This window comes from Musca autumnalis, unplaced genomic scaffold, assembly GCF_047663935.1.
Source record: "Musca autumnalis isolate F117 unplaced genomic scaffold, ASM4766393v1 scaffold_2, whole genome shotgun sequence".
Classification (NCBI taxonomy): domain Eukaryota; kingdom Metazoa; phylum Arthropoda; class Insecta; order Diptera; family Muscidae; genus Musca; species Musca autumnalis.
The window spans coordinates 57,230,015-57,245,734 of NW_027411755.1; the positions used below are offsets into that span (position 1 = coordinate 57,230,015).

The 15,720-nt window shown below is 36.4% G+C and overlaps 1 protein-coding gene across 4 annotated transcripts in view; it reads right to left on the bottom strand.

Moving 5' to 3' along the window:
- Window positions 1-5,466: 5,466 nt before the first annotated feature.
- Window positions 5,467-15,720, bottom strand: part of beat-Ic (beaten path Ic) — a 320,186-nt gene continuing 309,932 nt past the window's right edge. For all 4 annotated transcript variants that reach the window (XM_073965759.1, XM_073965758.1, XM_073965756.1 and 1 more), the window contains 3 exons: window positions 12,133-12,255; window positions 11,793-11,970; window positions 5,467-7,201 (listed from right to left, as the gene is read on the bottom strand). In XM_073965759.1, coding sequence (XP_073821860.1) covers window positions 5,889-7,201; window positions 11,793-11,970; window positions 12,133-12,255 — 1,614 coding nt within the window. In that variant the 3' untranslated portion in view covers window positions 5,467-5,888. The remainder of the gene's footprint in view (window positions 7,202-11,792; window positions 11,971-12,132; window positions 12,256-15,720) is intronic.

The following is a 15,720-nucleotide window of genomic DNA, read 5'->3' on the forward strand; positions in this document are numbered from 1 at the left end:
AACTTCAAATATTCGAAAGTATTTTTCGAAATAAAATTAAAATCAAATGTACACCACGTCCTCGCCTTGAATTTCCGCGTTTGAGTTCGAGGAAAGATAATTCTTACATGGATCCCAGATCATAAGTTGGAAACGAAAAAGCTGACGATCTAACAAGAGCCGGAACCTCATCTGAAGAACTCCAGAAGGGGTCAGTCGCAATGGGAGTAGTTAAAGGGGATACTTTCAATTACTTTCTATTACAAACAAAGATCGGATAAACGCACGGCATCAAACGTACAAAGTTCCTGATAAGTAAAAATCGAAATCACACAAGGGTCACTGCCGCAGCTGCGTAAAGGAGTAAATGTTTCCCATTCCTGCCTTTGAAAAATATAACGAAGACTTAAAGCCTTAGGATCACGCTGAGACAACCTAACTAGGCCCGTTAGACCTGTAGTGGAATTTTCTAACACATTTTTTTGAGTTACCGGCAAAAATCGGTAAAATTATAATGATTATAATTTCGGTAATTAACGATGTTTGTCGGTAAGTTTGCGACGAATAAAAAGTCGTTAGGTCATTATGTCAGGAAGCATGGGCATTTCCACGAAAAATATTTTATAGTTGTAATCCGAATCACGAGGGCTACCTTCGATGCAAATTGTAAAACAAACCTCGAACAGGCTTAAGAGTGTACTTAGGCAACGACTTTGAAGTTTTGTGTTGTCGGAAATAGTTTCCTTAATTAAGAGAAATATTACGATGAGCTAGGGATGAAACAATGTCAGACACTCCTTTTGATAATTATCGTTCTCACCAGCCATTTTAGTTAATCACAGCACGATTTTGTAGACCATAATGTCAGGAAGCGTGGACTTGACCACAATAAACATTATTTCACTGTAAAACGGAGCACAAGGAGTACCGTCGGTACAAATTTCAAAGCGATCCCGTAAAGTTCTTAAATTTAATTGAGCTGACATTTTGTAGGAATCCCAAAGTGTTATACACCTCTTGGAACTTAATTTATGTTTGAAATTCGGATACTCAAACCGTAGTTATGTGACTCATCAGTCATTTTATTTGGTACCGGCAGGGTTCCCTGAATAAAAGTTGTACCGTCATAATAAAGCCCCTCACATGCTGTAAAAACTCGGAGACATGTCCTCAAACTGCATTCTTGTGCTGGAGGTATGATAATGAGGGGATCGATAAAGTCCATATTCGATCCTGATCTATGTCTGTTGGACCGTTATAGAACTCTCCGAACTTGATCAAACTTTGGACAAAATATTACGAGATGTAAAGTTTGGACCAAACCGATTGATCCGTTCATGCGGACGGATAGGGCAAAATCGACTCGAAATTTACTGAAACGAATTTCGTTTAAACATGCGTAGAGTCCTAAACCATTATTTCGAAGAGGCACATTTTCATCGCATTGAAGAGTATATATTTAGTCTCAAGGCTGAGGGGACTACAAAACATTCCGCCAAAAATTTCTCAGCACAGGTACACGTTTTGAACGAACGGCGAATAGAACGAACGGCGAACGAACATTTCTGCAGAGAATTGTAGGTATAGTTTCTTTTTTTATTTAGCCTCCATAGGACTGTATCTCTCGACTTTCCAACCGATAGGTGTGAAATTTGGTATGAAGTCTATGTTGGGTTATAGTCTCCGTAAAAACATTTCTGCAGAGAATGGTCGGTACAGTTCCACGTTTTGGTATACACCTATAGAACGGAACCTCCTGATTTTCAACAGTTTTAAGATTTTAGCAACTGTATTGACCCGCTAATGGCTAAAAAATGGCTTAAATTTGGTGTTTGGTCTCTGTTGGAGCTATAATATTAGGCATAGGACCACGTTTTAATATAAGCCATAGAGAACGATTTCGCCCGATTTTCGGCATTTATAAAGTTTAAGCTACATTATTCATCCCAAGTGGCTGAAATCTTGCAGGTCATGTGTTAGATATCGTGTTGTCAATTCGGCCCCAATACGAATTATGACGGATGCACCGTCCCGATCTTAATTGAGCTAAAACCACTCGGGTTTGCCTTGCAACTGGTGATCTAAAGGTAACTATTTGTATCTTTATACCTCTCGCACCAGATCTGATCTCCCATTAGGAACGTTGGGTGGGAAACAACATTTTGTTGTTGTCGCTTCCTCATGAAACGTCCTAAGGGTGACATTTTGAGAGGTTTGAATATTCATCCACTGCGTAGCGATAACATTTGCGTTCAGGGTAGCTTCATTTCAGCCGTCTGGGTGGTGAACAATGGGTGCCACCGTGGTGCAATGCTGCCTTGCACGCTAAAGTTCGTGGTTTCGATTCCCAGGCCAGACAACATCAAATTTTCAACGGTGGCGAAATACCGTTCAGTGATGTTGGCGACATATCCTGAGTATTTCAGCCTTGTAAAACTTCTCTACAAGTGGTGTCTTAGGACACGCCATTCGGACTCGGCAATAAACAGTAGGTCCCATATCATTGAGCTAATATGAATCGGGGTGCACTCATTGATATGAGAAAAGTCTACCTTGTCCCATCTGGGATGTTTGTGGAACAATTATAGGTGGTGAACAATGTGGCAGTAGATTTTTCGCGGATATTTGCTTATTCCTCATTTGGAAGAACTGTACTATGTCAGCTATTAAGATAGTTAACCTATCACATATGTCATCGACGATTGGGCCTGATGCCAAGAATCATCCGCATACATTACGATCTCCATGATGTCTCGACGATATATAATTTCAGAATGGTAGAGGTTAAACGGTTCCGAATATATCACACATCTCAGGGAGTTCCTGTTTTACTTTGAAGGTCTTCCACTTCTCCTTCTTCTTAGGAATTACTTAACTCCCTATTTATCCAGGTTTTAGTATTACCATTGAGATTCCGTGTCACCCCAACGCTTTGAATGATTTCGCTTTTCGGATAACATCTGCAACATGGCTCATGGTAAATTGTGATGGTACCTCCTCTGTTGTTGTAGCAACGCAAATATGTTCGTTCGTGTATTCTTTCAGTTTTCAGGTTGTGGTTTCTCTGTATCCAGACTCAAGAATTCTGCAACCTGGACAGGTGAGTGGGATTAGCTGGACAGCTAAACAAATGCAGTGTATCGTGTGGTCCCAATCCACATGCTGGGCATGTGTTGGGTATCGTGGCGTCAATTCAGGCCCAATACGAATTGAGTCGGCAGCATCGTCCGGATCTTAACTGGGCTAAAACCACTAGCGTTTGCCTTGGTAGCTGGCGTTCTTCTGCTGTGATGGATGGGGGATGGTATCCAAGTACGGCATTCACACTGTATCTCTGTACTACCTGCGCAACCATATCATTGTGAATAATATCCAAGCATGCCTGATAGGCTCGTTCGTCTAGAGGTTCTCTTTTATATCTTTGGACATCTCTCTAGATCATGAAGATCTCTCCTGACGTGCTTGGGCTGAAGAAGCTTGTCCATTAAATCGTGACAGGGCTGCTCACTGCGATAGAACCCAAACAGGTACTGCATCGACAATATCTTGTTGTGTTGACGCACTGGTAAAATCTTCGTCTCCTCATGAAGATGCCCACGAGCTCACGTGTCATGAGGAGGCATACTGTTGCAGTCCTCAGCGAGGCATTCTGGCAGGTTTGAATCATTCTCCACTGCCTATTGCATTGTAGGTGGTCAACAAGGTTTCTTTGTCAGTTCCCCAAGTGCTGCCGGCCAGCGACTTGAGCACCTTGTTCCTACTTCTGACCTTATCGCAAAGAGCTGTGGCTTGCGCCACATGCTATCGAACGCTACACCCAGTATTTTGGGACAGTTAGTGGTCGGAATCAGTGCACCATCGACCAATATGTTCAGTGAGAGCCTCATTTCAGCCGTCCATGTGGTGAACAGTGTGGCAGTGGATTAAGTGGCGGATATTTTCATATTCCTCAGATGGAAGAACTGCACTAGGTCAGCATACATTTAACCTATCACATGTGGCATCAACGATAGGACCCGACGCCAAGATCGTACAATGCCGTCTGGAGGGTGCGGAATTTCAGAAACGTAGAGGTTAAACAGTTCTGGAGATATCTCCCCTCCTTGGGAAACTCCCTAACTCTACGGGTTTTGTGCTTCTTGTTTCTGAATTCCACAAACGACTGACGTAAACACAAATAGTTAATTACCCAACGTTTCAAACATGTTTGGAGAGTAGTCTTCTCTATATCCTCGAACAGCTTGGCATGGTTGACGGTATCGAAAGCCTTCGACCACCATGACTGTTCGGTCGCACGGCCTTTTCTGATTCAGTCATCTATTGATATGTGGGGATATTGCGTCTATTGCTGTTGTAGTACTATGCATTTTCCGAAATCCATTTTGATGTTAGGTAACTGGAAAACACCTTCTCATCGTGGGAGGAGTAGTGCCTTTGTTTTCTTATACAGCGTAGTACACTCCTCTTCACTCTTTCGCTCTCATGGTGCTCTAAAACCTGCCGGCATAGACTAATGAACATACAAACGACAGATTACTAAATTTTTCCGCTTTCAAGTAACTCAAACCCGAAAACTCAAAAGTTCGAAGTCGATTTTTTGGGGAAAATTACAACATTTTCTTGGATATTTTTACCTGAGGATATAGTTTCCATCAAAACCTATCCCTATGTAATCTTTTGCCAGAATAAACTATTTATTAACTTGTATTTTTTGGCATTTTATATTGAGTTTCTTTTTTACCACACTCAATTCGAACATACTCGGTGAGAGCATTCCGGCGTCTATGTGTTCATTAGTCTATGCTGCCGGCTAAAATAACACGAGCATTTCTACGAAACAGCCACTACCACACCGTTGAAAGTAATAACCGTTCCAACATTCTTTTTCCCAGATTACAGAGTGATTTAACCGTATTCCGTCCAGTGCCAATGTTACATTGCCTCAGGTAGCTAGACCACATGATTGGGTACCTGGTGGGCGCCGGTTAAATCATTCATCATATTCTTCGAAATAATGGGGATATCATATTTTCTCTCCTCGCGGTAACGCGATTTGAAAATGTAGGACTTGTCATAAGGCGTTCCGTCCGCCACGACTATCGAGCCATTCTGATGCTGTGATAAAAGTAGGTAAATTTCATAGAGTGTAATCGAACTATATTTTTTATTCAAGCAAAATCTTCCATTTGACCCTTCGGGAATGATAAACTAAAATAAAGAAGGTTTTAAACAGAGGAAACTACTACTAGAGGAAAACTATTGCTCGATTTCAAGTTCATGGATCTGGTCACCCAAACTTTGTCCATGCATTAATTTTAGATTTTTTGTTTAATATATTTAAGGCTTATTGCATATGTATGTGTATTTTAAATTTGATTTTATATTTTATTTCCTAAATTTAAGTATTTTTTTTTAACAAATAACATAAATTGTATTATCTTTACTATTTTATATTTTCTCGTTATTCTCACAAGAACAAAAAAATAACATTTAACACTTACAATACTAAACATACAACATTATGTGAATGTTTGCTTTTGTTGTTGTTGTTTTTTGTTACTTTCATAAAAAAGCGCGCATATTTTTTTGTTTGTTATTTCATTTTATATTTGTGATTTAATGTAATTTTTTAATAGGGTTTCATGTCTTTTTTTTTGTGGTATTAGTCGCTCCTTGTTGGATGTGTGGGGGTGTGAGTGGGTGTGTTAGTGACAAATAAAATGAATTTTGAATTTAAGTTCTTACATCTCTCTCTCTTCATTTAGAATATATTTTTCTTTAGAAATTATACATTTTCCATGTTGTCGTTTTTTTACATTTCTTCAGGAGCTTCTATTTATTTGAGTGAGAAATGAGAATAGCAATAATATGAAAAGAATATATATCCATTTATCATCATCCGTTTAGCATCAGCATTGATGTAAGAGAAATTTACCAATAATTGCCATTAAATGTGAATTATTTTTCTGGGAAAAGAGTGTAGAAAAGGCTTCAAAGTAGCGGGAGTTCAATGCAAATGGTGAGTAAAATGATGATGATGGGGATAATGATGCCTTTATATTTCCTTTGTGAGCCACTGTTTTCTGTTTTGCTAATGTCACAGTCAGTTCTAGTGGTGATGGTGATGTTGGTGCCGATGATGATGCTTCTTTTCCCCTCTTCCATTGCATTGCCAATTTTATTGTTGCTGCTGCTGCCCTTTGTTGCAATATTCTCCTTCTATTAGGATAGGTCGTGGTACTCTTACTGGAAGTCATCATCAATAATGTTTGATCCCTTGACATATAGTTGGCGTTATTGCTTTCAGTTGCAACGAAAGCATCATCACATAATGGAAAACTATCACGAGCAAACGTTACACCAGTAGCAGCACCAACAACAATACCAATAGTGGTGGTGGTGGCGGCAAATGGTAAGCGATGCAAAGAAAATGCCAAAGACGTTGTTGCATTTGTTGATGGGACATTGTCAAGTGTTTGTGACATTTGCTGCTGGTAATCGACATTAGAAAATGATTCTTCTTCTTCTTCTTCCAGTGCTGCTGCTGGTCCTCCTGTTGCTGTTGTATGCCAAAAGACCTTTTCATTGATGACATTTTGATTTGCTGCTAAACACTGTTCATTTTCAAACTGACAATCAATACGTAAAGCAAGAAGAACATCAATGGTCGCTGTTACTACCCGTTTCTGTTCGCAAAGATAAGAGTATTCTTTGTTAGTTTCCGCTGCCTGAACCAGTAGAGACTCCAACTGCTGTTTTTCGTGATGCATGTCCTCATATTCATTCATGATTGTCGTTGATTTCATCATCATTTGTTGTTGTTTCTGTTGAGCCAAATGCTTCTTGAAAGTACAAAATTTCTTCGTTAGTATATTGATGCCATGCCATAGTATTCCCATTCCCACCATTTGCCACCAACAGCAGCTGTTGTTGTTGTTCTTGCTGTTGCTGTTACATTGTTGATATATCTTTAATAATATGGCCATTACTGTTATTAGTTTGATTAGCTGCTGTTGCTGCTCCGTTTTCAGCCAATATGTTGTCATGTCATTGTGAGTGATTTTCCCATAATACCTTTCAATATCGATGATAAATGTCGCTAATGTGTTGCATATATGATTTTTCATATTCTTAAGCGATAATGCAGGCAACAGCTTGTGAAAATATTGAAAGATTATGTAGAAGGGTGCCTTGGCTCGGGGTGATGCCGATGATTTGGGTGCTGTAATAGAGAAATGGAGAGAGAAAGCTTTAATGTAAATTGAAATTTTATTAGAAAATATATTGAAAGAAAGATTAGTTAAAATAGAACAATACAGGAATGCAATAGCAATATTAGTGGATCTTAATTTACTAACTTTAACACGAGTAAGAACGGCGCGCAATGGTCCAGAAATCGATTTTTCTGGCCATAACTCCACTCTTTTCTTTCGAATGTTAGTTTCCATATGGGATTCGATAGTAATCATATTGAAACTAAAGAAATCAAAAAACAAGTAAGCAAAGGATATAGTCGGACAGGGCCGGGCATATGATACCCTACACCACTACCCTGCGAATTAGCTTTCAGCAAATCAAAATTTCTTTTGGAACATGGCAAATATAATCCTTAAAGGTCGCCAATATTATTGAGGGGTATTTTGCCATCGTTGGAAATTTGATGTTGGTTGCCCGGGAATCGAACCCCCGACCGTCAGCGTGCAAGGCGGGTGTGCATACAATTGTACCACGGTGGCACCAATAAATAATTTTACCATAGAAATTTGAGGATGTTGAACTGTAGCTCCACTCTTTGGCATAATATTATAAATTAAATTATCAAATATCGGAGATGTAATGTATAATACTTATGACCAAAACCAAAAAGTTATGTAGTATGACAAAGACATTTTTGTAGCAGGAAAGGAAAATTTAGTTCACACAAACTAAAATGTAATGAAACCCACTTATGTAGTACTACTACTTCCGTTGTTCAACCGCTACGTTATTGAAATTTTTACCAATTCCACACAAAAGTTTTAGTCCATTTACCCGCTAAGTATTATCTGATCTTCACGTTGGTTTGTACGCTTCTTCTTCATCATAAACTCAAACTTTGTTTAAAATTTTGCGGGTTATTATATTGACCTACAGAGCCGCTACAAAATTGGTATACATTTTGTTTTTGGTCCATTTCATCCCCTGAACATTTCACGATCATCACCAAAAACTAATCATTTCTATTCTGGCCCGAACCCAACCTCCTTAAAAAATTCATTACAATCGGTCCATAATTGCGGCCTTAAGCTTGTTTACAATTTTTAATGGACGGACACACATCGCTAAATCGCATTATCTCGTCGAGATATGAATTTTGGCATACCAAATAAGGGGTCTAGGACGAATTTTTCGTGGTGTTACATAAACTTTTGGAGGGACAATATGTAGCATGGGATAAGAATGTGGTTCTCTACACAGAACCTATTATATATTAGGCAGTAGGCCCGTTATCTAGCAAACACTTTATTGCAATTTACATCAGAGGAAAGGTCAGTGGTATTTTTCCATATGTAGGCTACTTTGTGAAATATATATGTCCTCAAGGAATTAAAATATCGACCAAAATAAAATTTTTATATTTTTCATACAAAAATAATGGTCCATTTCACCCGCTAAAGAATATCAGATCATCATTCAAAATTGTAGGCATCTTTTTCGACATATACTCTTACCCGGTGCAAACTTTCGTGACTAATGATGTATAATTGCGACTTCTAGCGAGTTTATTATTACACTACAAACAAATAACGGAATATATTAGGCTGTAACACTGTTATCTGATTATGCACACCAACATAATTGGCATCAATTGAAAGGTCAAGCGTTCCACTTTCAAGTATATCTCACTTGTCCGGAATGTCACTTCCAGGAATTAAGATATAACCTGTATATTAAAAATTTTCACAATTTTCACACAAAACTTTTAGTCCATTTAACCCTCAAAATATTACCCGATCGCCATCTCAAATTGCATGCTTCTCCTTTGTGATATACTCTTACCTTATTTAAAATTACGCGTTGATCGGACTATTATTGAGACCTACAGAGCTGCTAGAAAATTGGATAAATATTATGTTTTTGGTCTATTTCACCCGCTAAATATTTCACGATCATCACCAATAAGAATAAGGATCTATTCTGACCTGAACCCGACCTCCATACAAAATTTTGTGACGATCGGTCCATAATTGCGGCCTGGAGCGTGTTTACAATTTATAATGGACAGACGGGCGGACGGACGGACACACATCTCAAAATCGCTTTATCTCGTCGAGATATGAAGATTGGTATACCACATTGGGGGTCTTCGACGAATATTTCGCGGTGTTACATGAATTTTTACCAAAACAAACTTATAATACCCTTTTCCACATTGTGGTAGAAAGTTTTATACCCCCAACGAAGGCTAAGTACCAAACTTCAGCCATTTCGGTGGAATATTGAGGCCACAACTATCAAAATACCGGAAATAAGGAGGTAACTAAGGCGTGGACCTATACCGCAAATTTCATATGGAACGGTTAATACCCCAAATGAAGACCAAATACCATATTTCAACCATTTCGGTGGAATATTGAGGCCACAACCTTCAAAATACCGGAGACAGGGAGGTACCGTTTTATGGGGGCTATATTAAGGCGTTGACCTGTACCGACAAATCTCTGGGGGAAAGTTTTATACCCACAACGAAGACTAAATACCAAATTTCAGCCATTTCTGAGGAATATTGAGGCCACAACCTTAAAAATACCGGAAATTGGGAGGTACCGTTCTAAGGGGGCTATACCGACAAATTTCATTTGGAAGGTTTAATACTACAAATGAAGACCAAATACCAAATTTCAGCCATTTCGGTGAAATATTGAGACCACAACCTTAAAAATACTGGAAACAGGGAGGTACCGTTCTATGGGGGCTATACTAAGGCATCGAGCTGTACGGATAAGTTTCTGGGGGAAGGTTTTATACCCCCAAGGAAGACTAAACATCAAATTGCAGCTATTTCGGTGGATTATTGTGGTCACAACCTTCAAAAGACCGAAAATCGGGAGGTATCGTTCGGTGGGGGCAATATGAAGGCGTGGACCTAAACCGACGAATTTATGGGGAAAAGTTTTATACCCCCAAAGAAGAATAAGTAGCAAATTTCAGCTATTGCGGTGTGATAATGAGGCTAAAATCTTCCAAATACCGAAAATCGGGTGGTACCGTTCTATGGGGGCTTTATTAAAACGTGGCCCCATATACCCCATTTGCAATACCGAACATCCTAGGAGTAATAGAAACTTCAAACCTCTCTCTTAAAAATTGCGAGCTGTATCTTGATTTCAACAGACGTACGGGCGGACAGACGGACATGGTTATATCGACTTAGAATTTTACCCTGATCAAGAATATATATACTTTATAGGGTATCCGATGAATATTTCGATGTGTTACAAATGGATTGACAAATTTAATTATACCCTCCATATTATTGTGGAGGGTATAAAAATCGAGAGGAACCGGGTTATGGGGGCTATCTCAAGACGTTGACCCGTACTGACAAATTTCTGGGGAAAAGCCCCAAAGAAGACTTAACACATTTCTATGGTGGCTATCTCAAAACGTTGACCTGCACTAAAAAATTTCTGGGGGAAAGTTTTTTTGCCCAAAAGAATATCAAATACCCATCCCAAATTTCAGCCATTTTGTTGTGAAAATGAACCTAGCACTATTAGAATGACGACATTAAGGAGGAACCGTTCTATGGGGGCTTTATTAAAAAGTGGGCCGGTATAGCCCATTTTCAATACCAAAGTAATATAAGCTTCTGTACTAAATTATAATGTTCTATCTTAAATATTGCGAGCTTTATCTTGATTTCAACAGACTGGCGAACATGGTTATATCGACTTAGAATTTTATGTTGATTAAAAATATCCCAGCAAAATGTTCGATGCCAAAGATGACATTCAATCATGGGTGCAGGTGATCTGGCACATCATCTTTTTAGCATCTTCATCGATGAATTTTTTTAAAGGCGTAGTCCGATGTAGACCTTCTTGAAACTCGTTGCACGCTTGGAGGAAGCCGTGCTCATCGACGATTTTATTTGATGTCAACTGAGTTTTTTTGGAGGTTTTGGGCCATTATCTCAGGAAGTATTGACTTGCCCCCGACAATCAATTGCAAAAATTCAAAACAAACCGAGACATGTCTTTTACTGTACTTTTGAGAAAAATAATGAAATTGTGTGCGTAAGGTACACAAAAGAGTGAACCAATATAGTCCATATTCGAACCTGATCTACTATGTTTGGAAGAAATATTACGTTGTGTAAAGTTTCGACCACATTGGTTGATCCGTCCGATAGTTTTCATTCGCCATATGAGAAAAATTTTTGAACTTGTTTGGGTGTGTTAATTGATCAAAATTTGGACAAAAATATTACGAGGTGCTAAGTTTCCGCTCTGTCGATCTTTTCGAAACAGGATAAAATCGTTTTCGAAGTGTCTGAAACCGACTTCGTTTAAACATATTTGTTGTCCAAAAACCATTATCACCACACCACATCAAAGTGTTTATACCATCGTTAGGCTATAGGCTGGATCTTGACCAACGAACGTCAGTTTTTAAATAATATTTATTGGAGGACCCATAGACTAATAAACGTGTATATTAAAGTAATATCCACACATTTAGTTAATGTCTTTATTTGCCCTTATTTCTTATTTTATTTCGTTAGTTTTGTTTTTTCGTAGTTTCCCATTCTTGTGTTTTTTTGTACTTACCCGAAAAATAAGTTAAATACGATTCATTATGATCTTCATATCCAACACTATTATCATCATGGGGATAGCTGTGGGCATCATATGAACGACCGGAAGCCATAATGCGGGGACGATCCTCTTCAATTACACTTTCAATTTCTTCACGGAATATATCAAAAATGCTCGCAGTACATTTAAGCTAAAACCAAAATAATGGAGAAATTAGAGTAAACGTTTACAAAAACAATATGTCATTTTATTAGCATAGACCACAAAACGAGTGAAACACAATTTGCATTTACTCCTTTTGTCAACGGCTGCCTGCCCGCCCACTCATCATTCATTAAACACCAAGACTTACTCTCATTTGTCCTTTGATAAAATGCTGTGTGGTTACCATAAAATGAATGGCACTCATAACCGATTCCAAATTGGTTTGTTCGTATTTTTCAATTTGGTAGGTTTTGATGTGATGCGGTGGAACCTGTAAAAAGAAAGACAGAAATCATCTGAAATTTGTTCTTCTTTTTGTGTTTGGTTGAGGAAATGAAAGGAAATTACAATTTTCTGTTAAAATTGTGGATTTGTGTGTAGAAGAGTGTAGTTTGTTAGTGTCGTTTTTGGGGTTATACGTTTGAACTCTTTTTTAAAAAAAAAAAGACAAGTTAAAATTTTCAATTGCGGTTTTTACAATGTTACAGCAAAACTGTTTGACTAGCTCGAGGTTGGCGTTTTTTAAGGGATGACCAAATTTTAGATTTCAAATTTTATGGTTGTTGGTTTGAGGGATTAAAGTTATTGTTTTAATGCTTCTTGTTGGAAATTTTTAAGATCCGGAGGAAAGCTTAAAAGATGACTAAAATAGCTTTAAGTGATAATTGTAAGGATATTGCTGTTTTATTTATAAAAGCATGGATATTTAGGAATTGTTAGGCATTTTATAAGATTTTAGACTAATACATCTTAAGGATCCACGGAACAATAAACGTGGATTTTTTAAAGAATATTTTTTCAAGGTCCCTCGGATAAATAAACGTGGATTTTTAAAAGGACCTTTTTTCAAGGCCCTTCGGATTAATAAACGTGGATTTTTTAAAGAATATTTTTTTAAGGACCTACGGATTAAAAAACGTGGATTCTTTAAAGAATATTTTTTCAAGGCCCTCTGGATTAATGAACGTGGATTTTTTAAAGAATATTTTTTTAAGGACCTTCGGATTAATAAACGTGGATTTTTTAAAAAATATTTTTTCATAAACGTCGATTTTTTAAAGAATATTTTTCAAGGGCCCTCGGATCGATAATCGATCTTCGGATCCTTCTTAGAGGATCTTCGGAACAATAAACGTGGATTTTTTAAAGGATCTTCGGAACAATAAACGTGGATTTTTTAAAGGATCTTCGGAACAATAAACGTGGATTTTTTAAAGGATTTCGGAACAACAAACGTGGATTTTTTAAAGGATCTTCGGAACAATAAACGTGGATTTTTTAAAAGATCTTCGGAACAATAAACGTGGATTTTTTATAGGATCTTCGGAACAATAAACGTGGATTTTTTTGAAGGATCTTCGGAACAATAAACGTGGATTTTTAAAGGATCTTCGGAACAATAAACGTGGATTTTTTAAAGGATCTTCGGAACAATAAACCTGGATTTTTTAAAGGATCTTCGGAACAATAAACGTGGATTTTTTAAAGGATCTTCGGAACAATAAACGTGGATTTTTTAAAGGATCTTCGGAACAATAAACGTGAATTTTTTAAAGGATCTTCGGAACAATAAACGTGGATTTTTTAAAGGATCTTCGGAACAATAAACATGGATTTTTTAAAGGATCTTCGGAACAATAAACGTGGATTTTTTAAAGGATCTTCGGAACAATAAACATGGATTTTTTAAAGGATCTTCGGAACAATAAACGTGGATTTTTTAAAGGAACTTCGGAACAATAAACGTGCATTTTTTAAAGGATCTTCGGAACAATAAACGTGGATTTTTTAAAGGATCTTCGGAACAATAAACGTGGATTTTTTTAAAGGATCTTCGGAACAATAAACGTGGATTTTTTAAAGGATCTTCGGAACAATAAACGTGGATTTTTTAAAGGATCTTCGGAACAATAAACGTGCATTTTTTAAAGGATCTTCGGAACAATAAACGTGCATTTTTTAAAGGATCTTCGGAACAATAAACGTGCATTTTTTAAAGGATCTTCGGAACAATAAACGTGGATTTTTTTAAAGGATCTTCGGAACAATAAACGTGGATTTTTTTAAAGGATCTTCGGAACAATAAACGTGGATTTTTTAAAGGATCTTCGGAACAATAAACGTGGATTTTTTAAAGGATCTTCGGAACAATAAACGTGGATTTTTTAAAGGATCTTCGGAACAATAAACATGGATTTTTTAAAGGATCTTCGGAACAATAAACGTGGATTTTTTAAAGGAACTTCGGAACAATAAACGTGCATTTTTTAAAGGATCTTCGGAACAATAAACGTGCATTTTTTAAAGGATCTTCGGAACAATAAACGTGAATTTTTTAAAGGATCTTCGGAACAATAAACGTGCATTTTTTAAAGGATCTTCGGAACAATAAACGTGGATTTTTTAAAGGATCTTCGGAACAATAAACGTGGATTTTTTAAAGGATCTTCGGAACAATAAACGTGGATTTTTTAAAGGATCTTCGGAATATTATTTCAAAGATTTTAAAATAAAATTTTTTAACGACGACGTGGATTTTTAGAGAATATTATTTCAAAGATTTTAAAATAAAATTTTTCAACGACGGCGTGGATTTTTAGAGAATACTTTTTCAAAGATTTTTAAATAATATTTTTCAAGGGCAACGAGGTTTTTTTAAAAAATATTTCTTCAAAGTTTTTTAAATAATATTTTTCAACGACGTTTGTTTTTCAAAGATTCTTAAATAATATTTTTCAACAACAACGTCGATTTTTATAAAATATTTTTCAAAGGTTTTTAAATAATATATCTCAACAACAACAACGTGGATTTTTAATAATATTTTTTCAAAGATTTTTAAATAATATTTTTCAACGCTAACCCGAATTTTTTAAGAATATTTTTTCAAAGATTTTAAGGATTATATTTTCTAAGATTTTTAAATTATATTTTTTCAACGATATCGTTGATTTTTAAAGGACATGATATTTTTCAACGACAAAACAGAATCTTGAAGAATATTTTTTCAAAAATTTTTAAGGAAGATTTTTAAATAATATTTTTTTGACGACAACGTAATTTTTAAATGATTTTTAAATTAATTTTTCGACGACAACGTGGATTTTTAAATAAAATTTGTTCAAAGATTTTTAAATAAAATTTTTCATAACAAACGTGATTACATTTTTTCAAAGATTTTTAAAAAATACTTTTCAAAGATTTTTAAATAATATATTTCAACAACAACGCGGATTTTTAAGTAATATTTTTTAAAGATTTTTAAATAATACTTTTCAACGCCAACGCCGTTTTTAAAAATATTTTTTCAAAGATTTTTAAGAATTTAAATTAATTTTTAAAGAATATTTCTTCAAAGATTTTTAGATTTTTAGGATTGTTAAAGATATTTATTCAAAGATTTTCAAGTTAGTATTTTTCTAGTGTTCGGAGACTATTCCCCTCTATAACAACAGAAAGGCAAATACCAGTAATTTTACTTACTTACTTAGTTGGCCCATTACAGAACATGTCTTCCATAGACCGAACTTAGAAAAGATCTCCATTGTATTGGCCAACAGATGCTACTATGGTCTAAGTAAGCAATTTAAAAACAAAGCGACATCTCGTCAAACAAAAATAACACTATACAAAACGCTGATACTACCTGTGCTAATGTATGGCTCCGAAGCATGGGTACTTGCGCAAGCAGATAAGGTAGTGCTTGGTGTGTTTGAGAGGAAAATTCCTCGAAAGA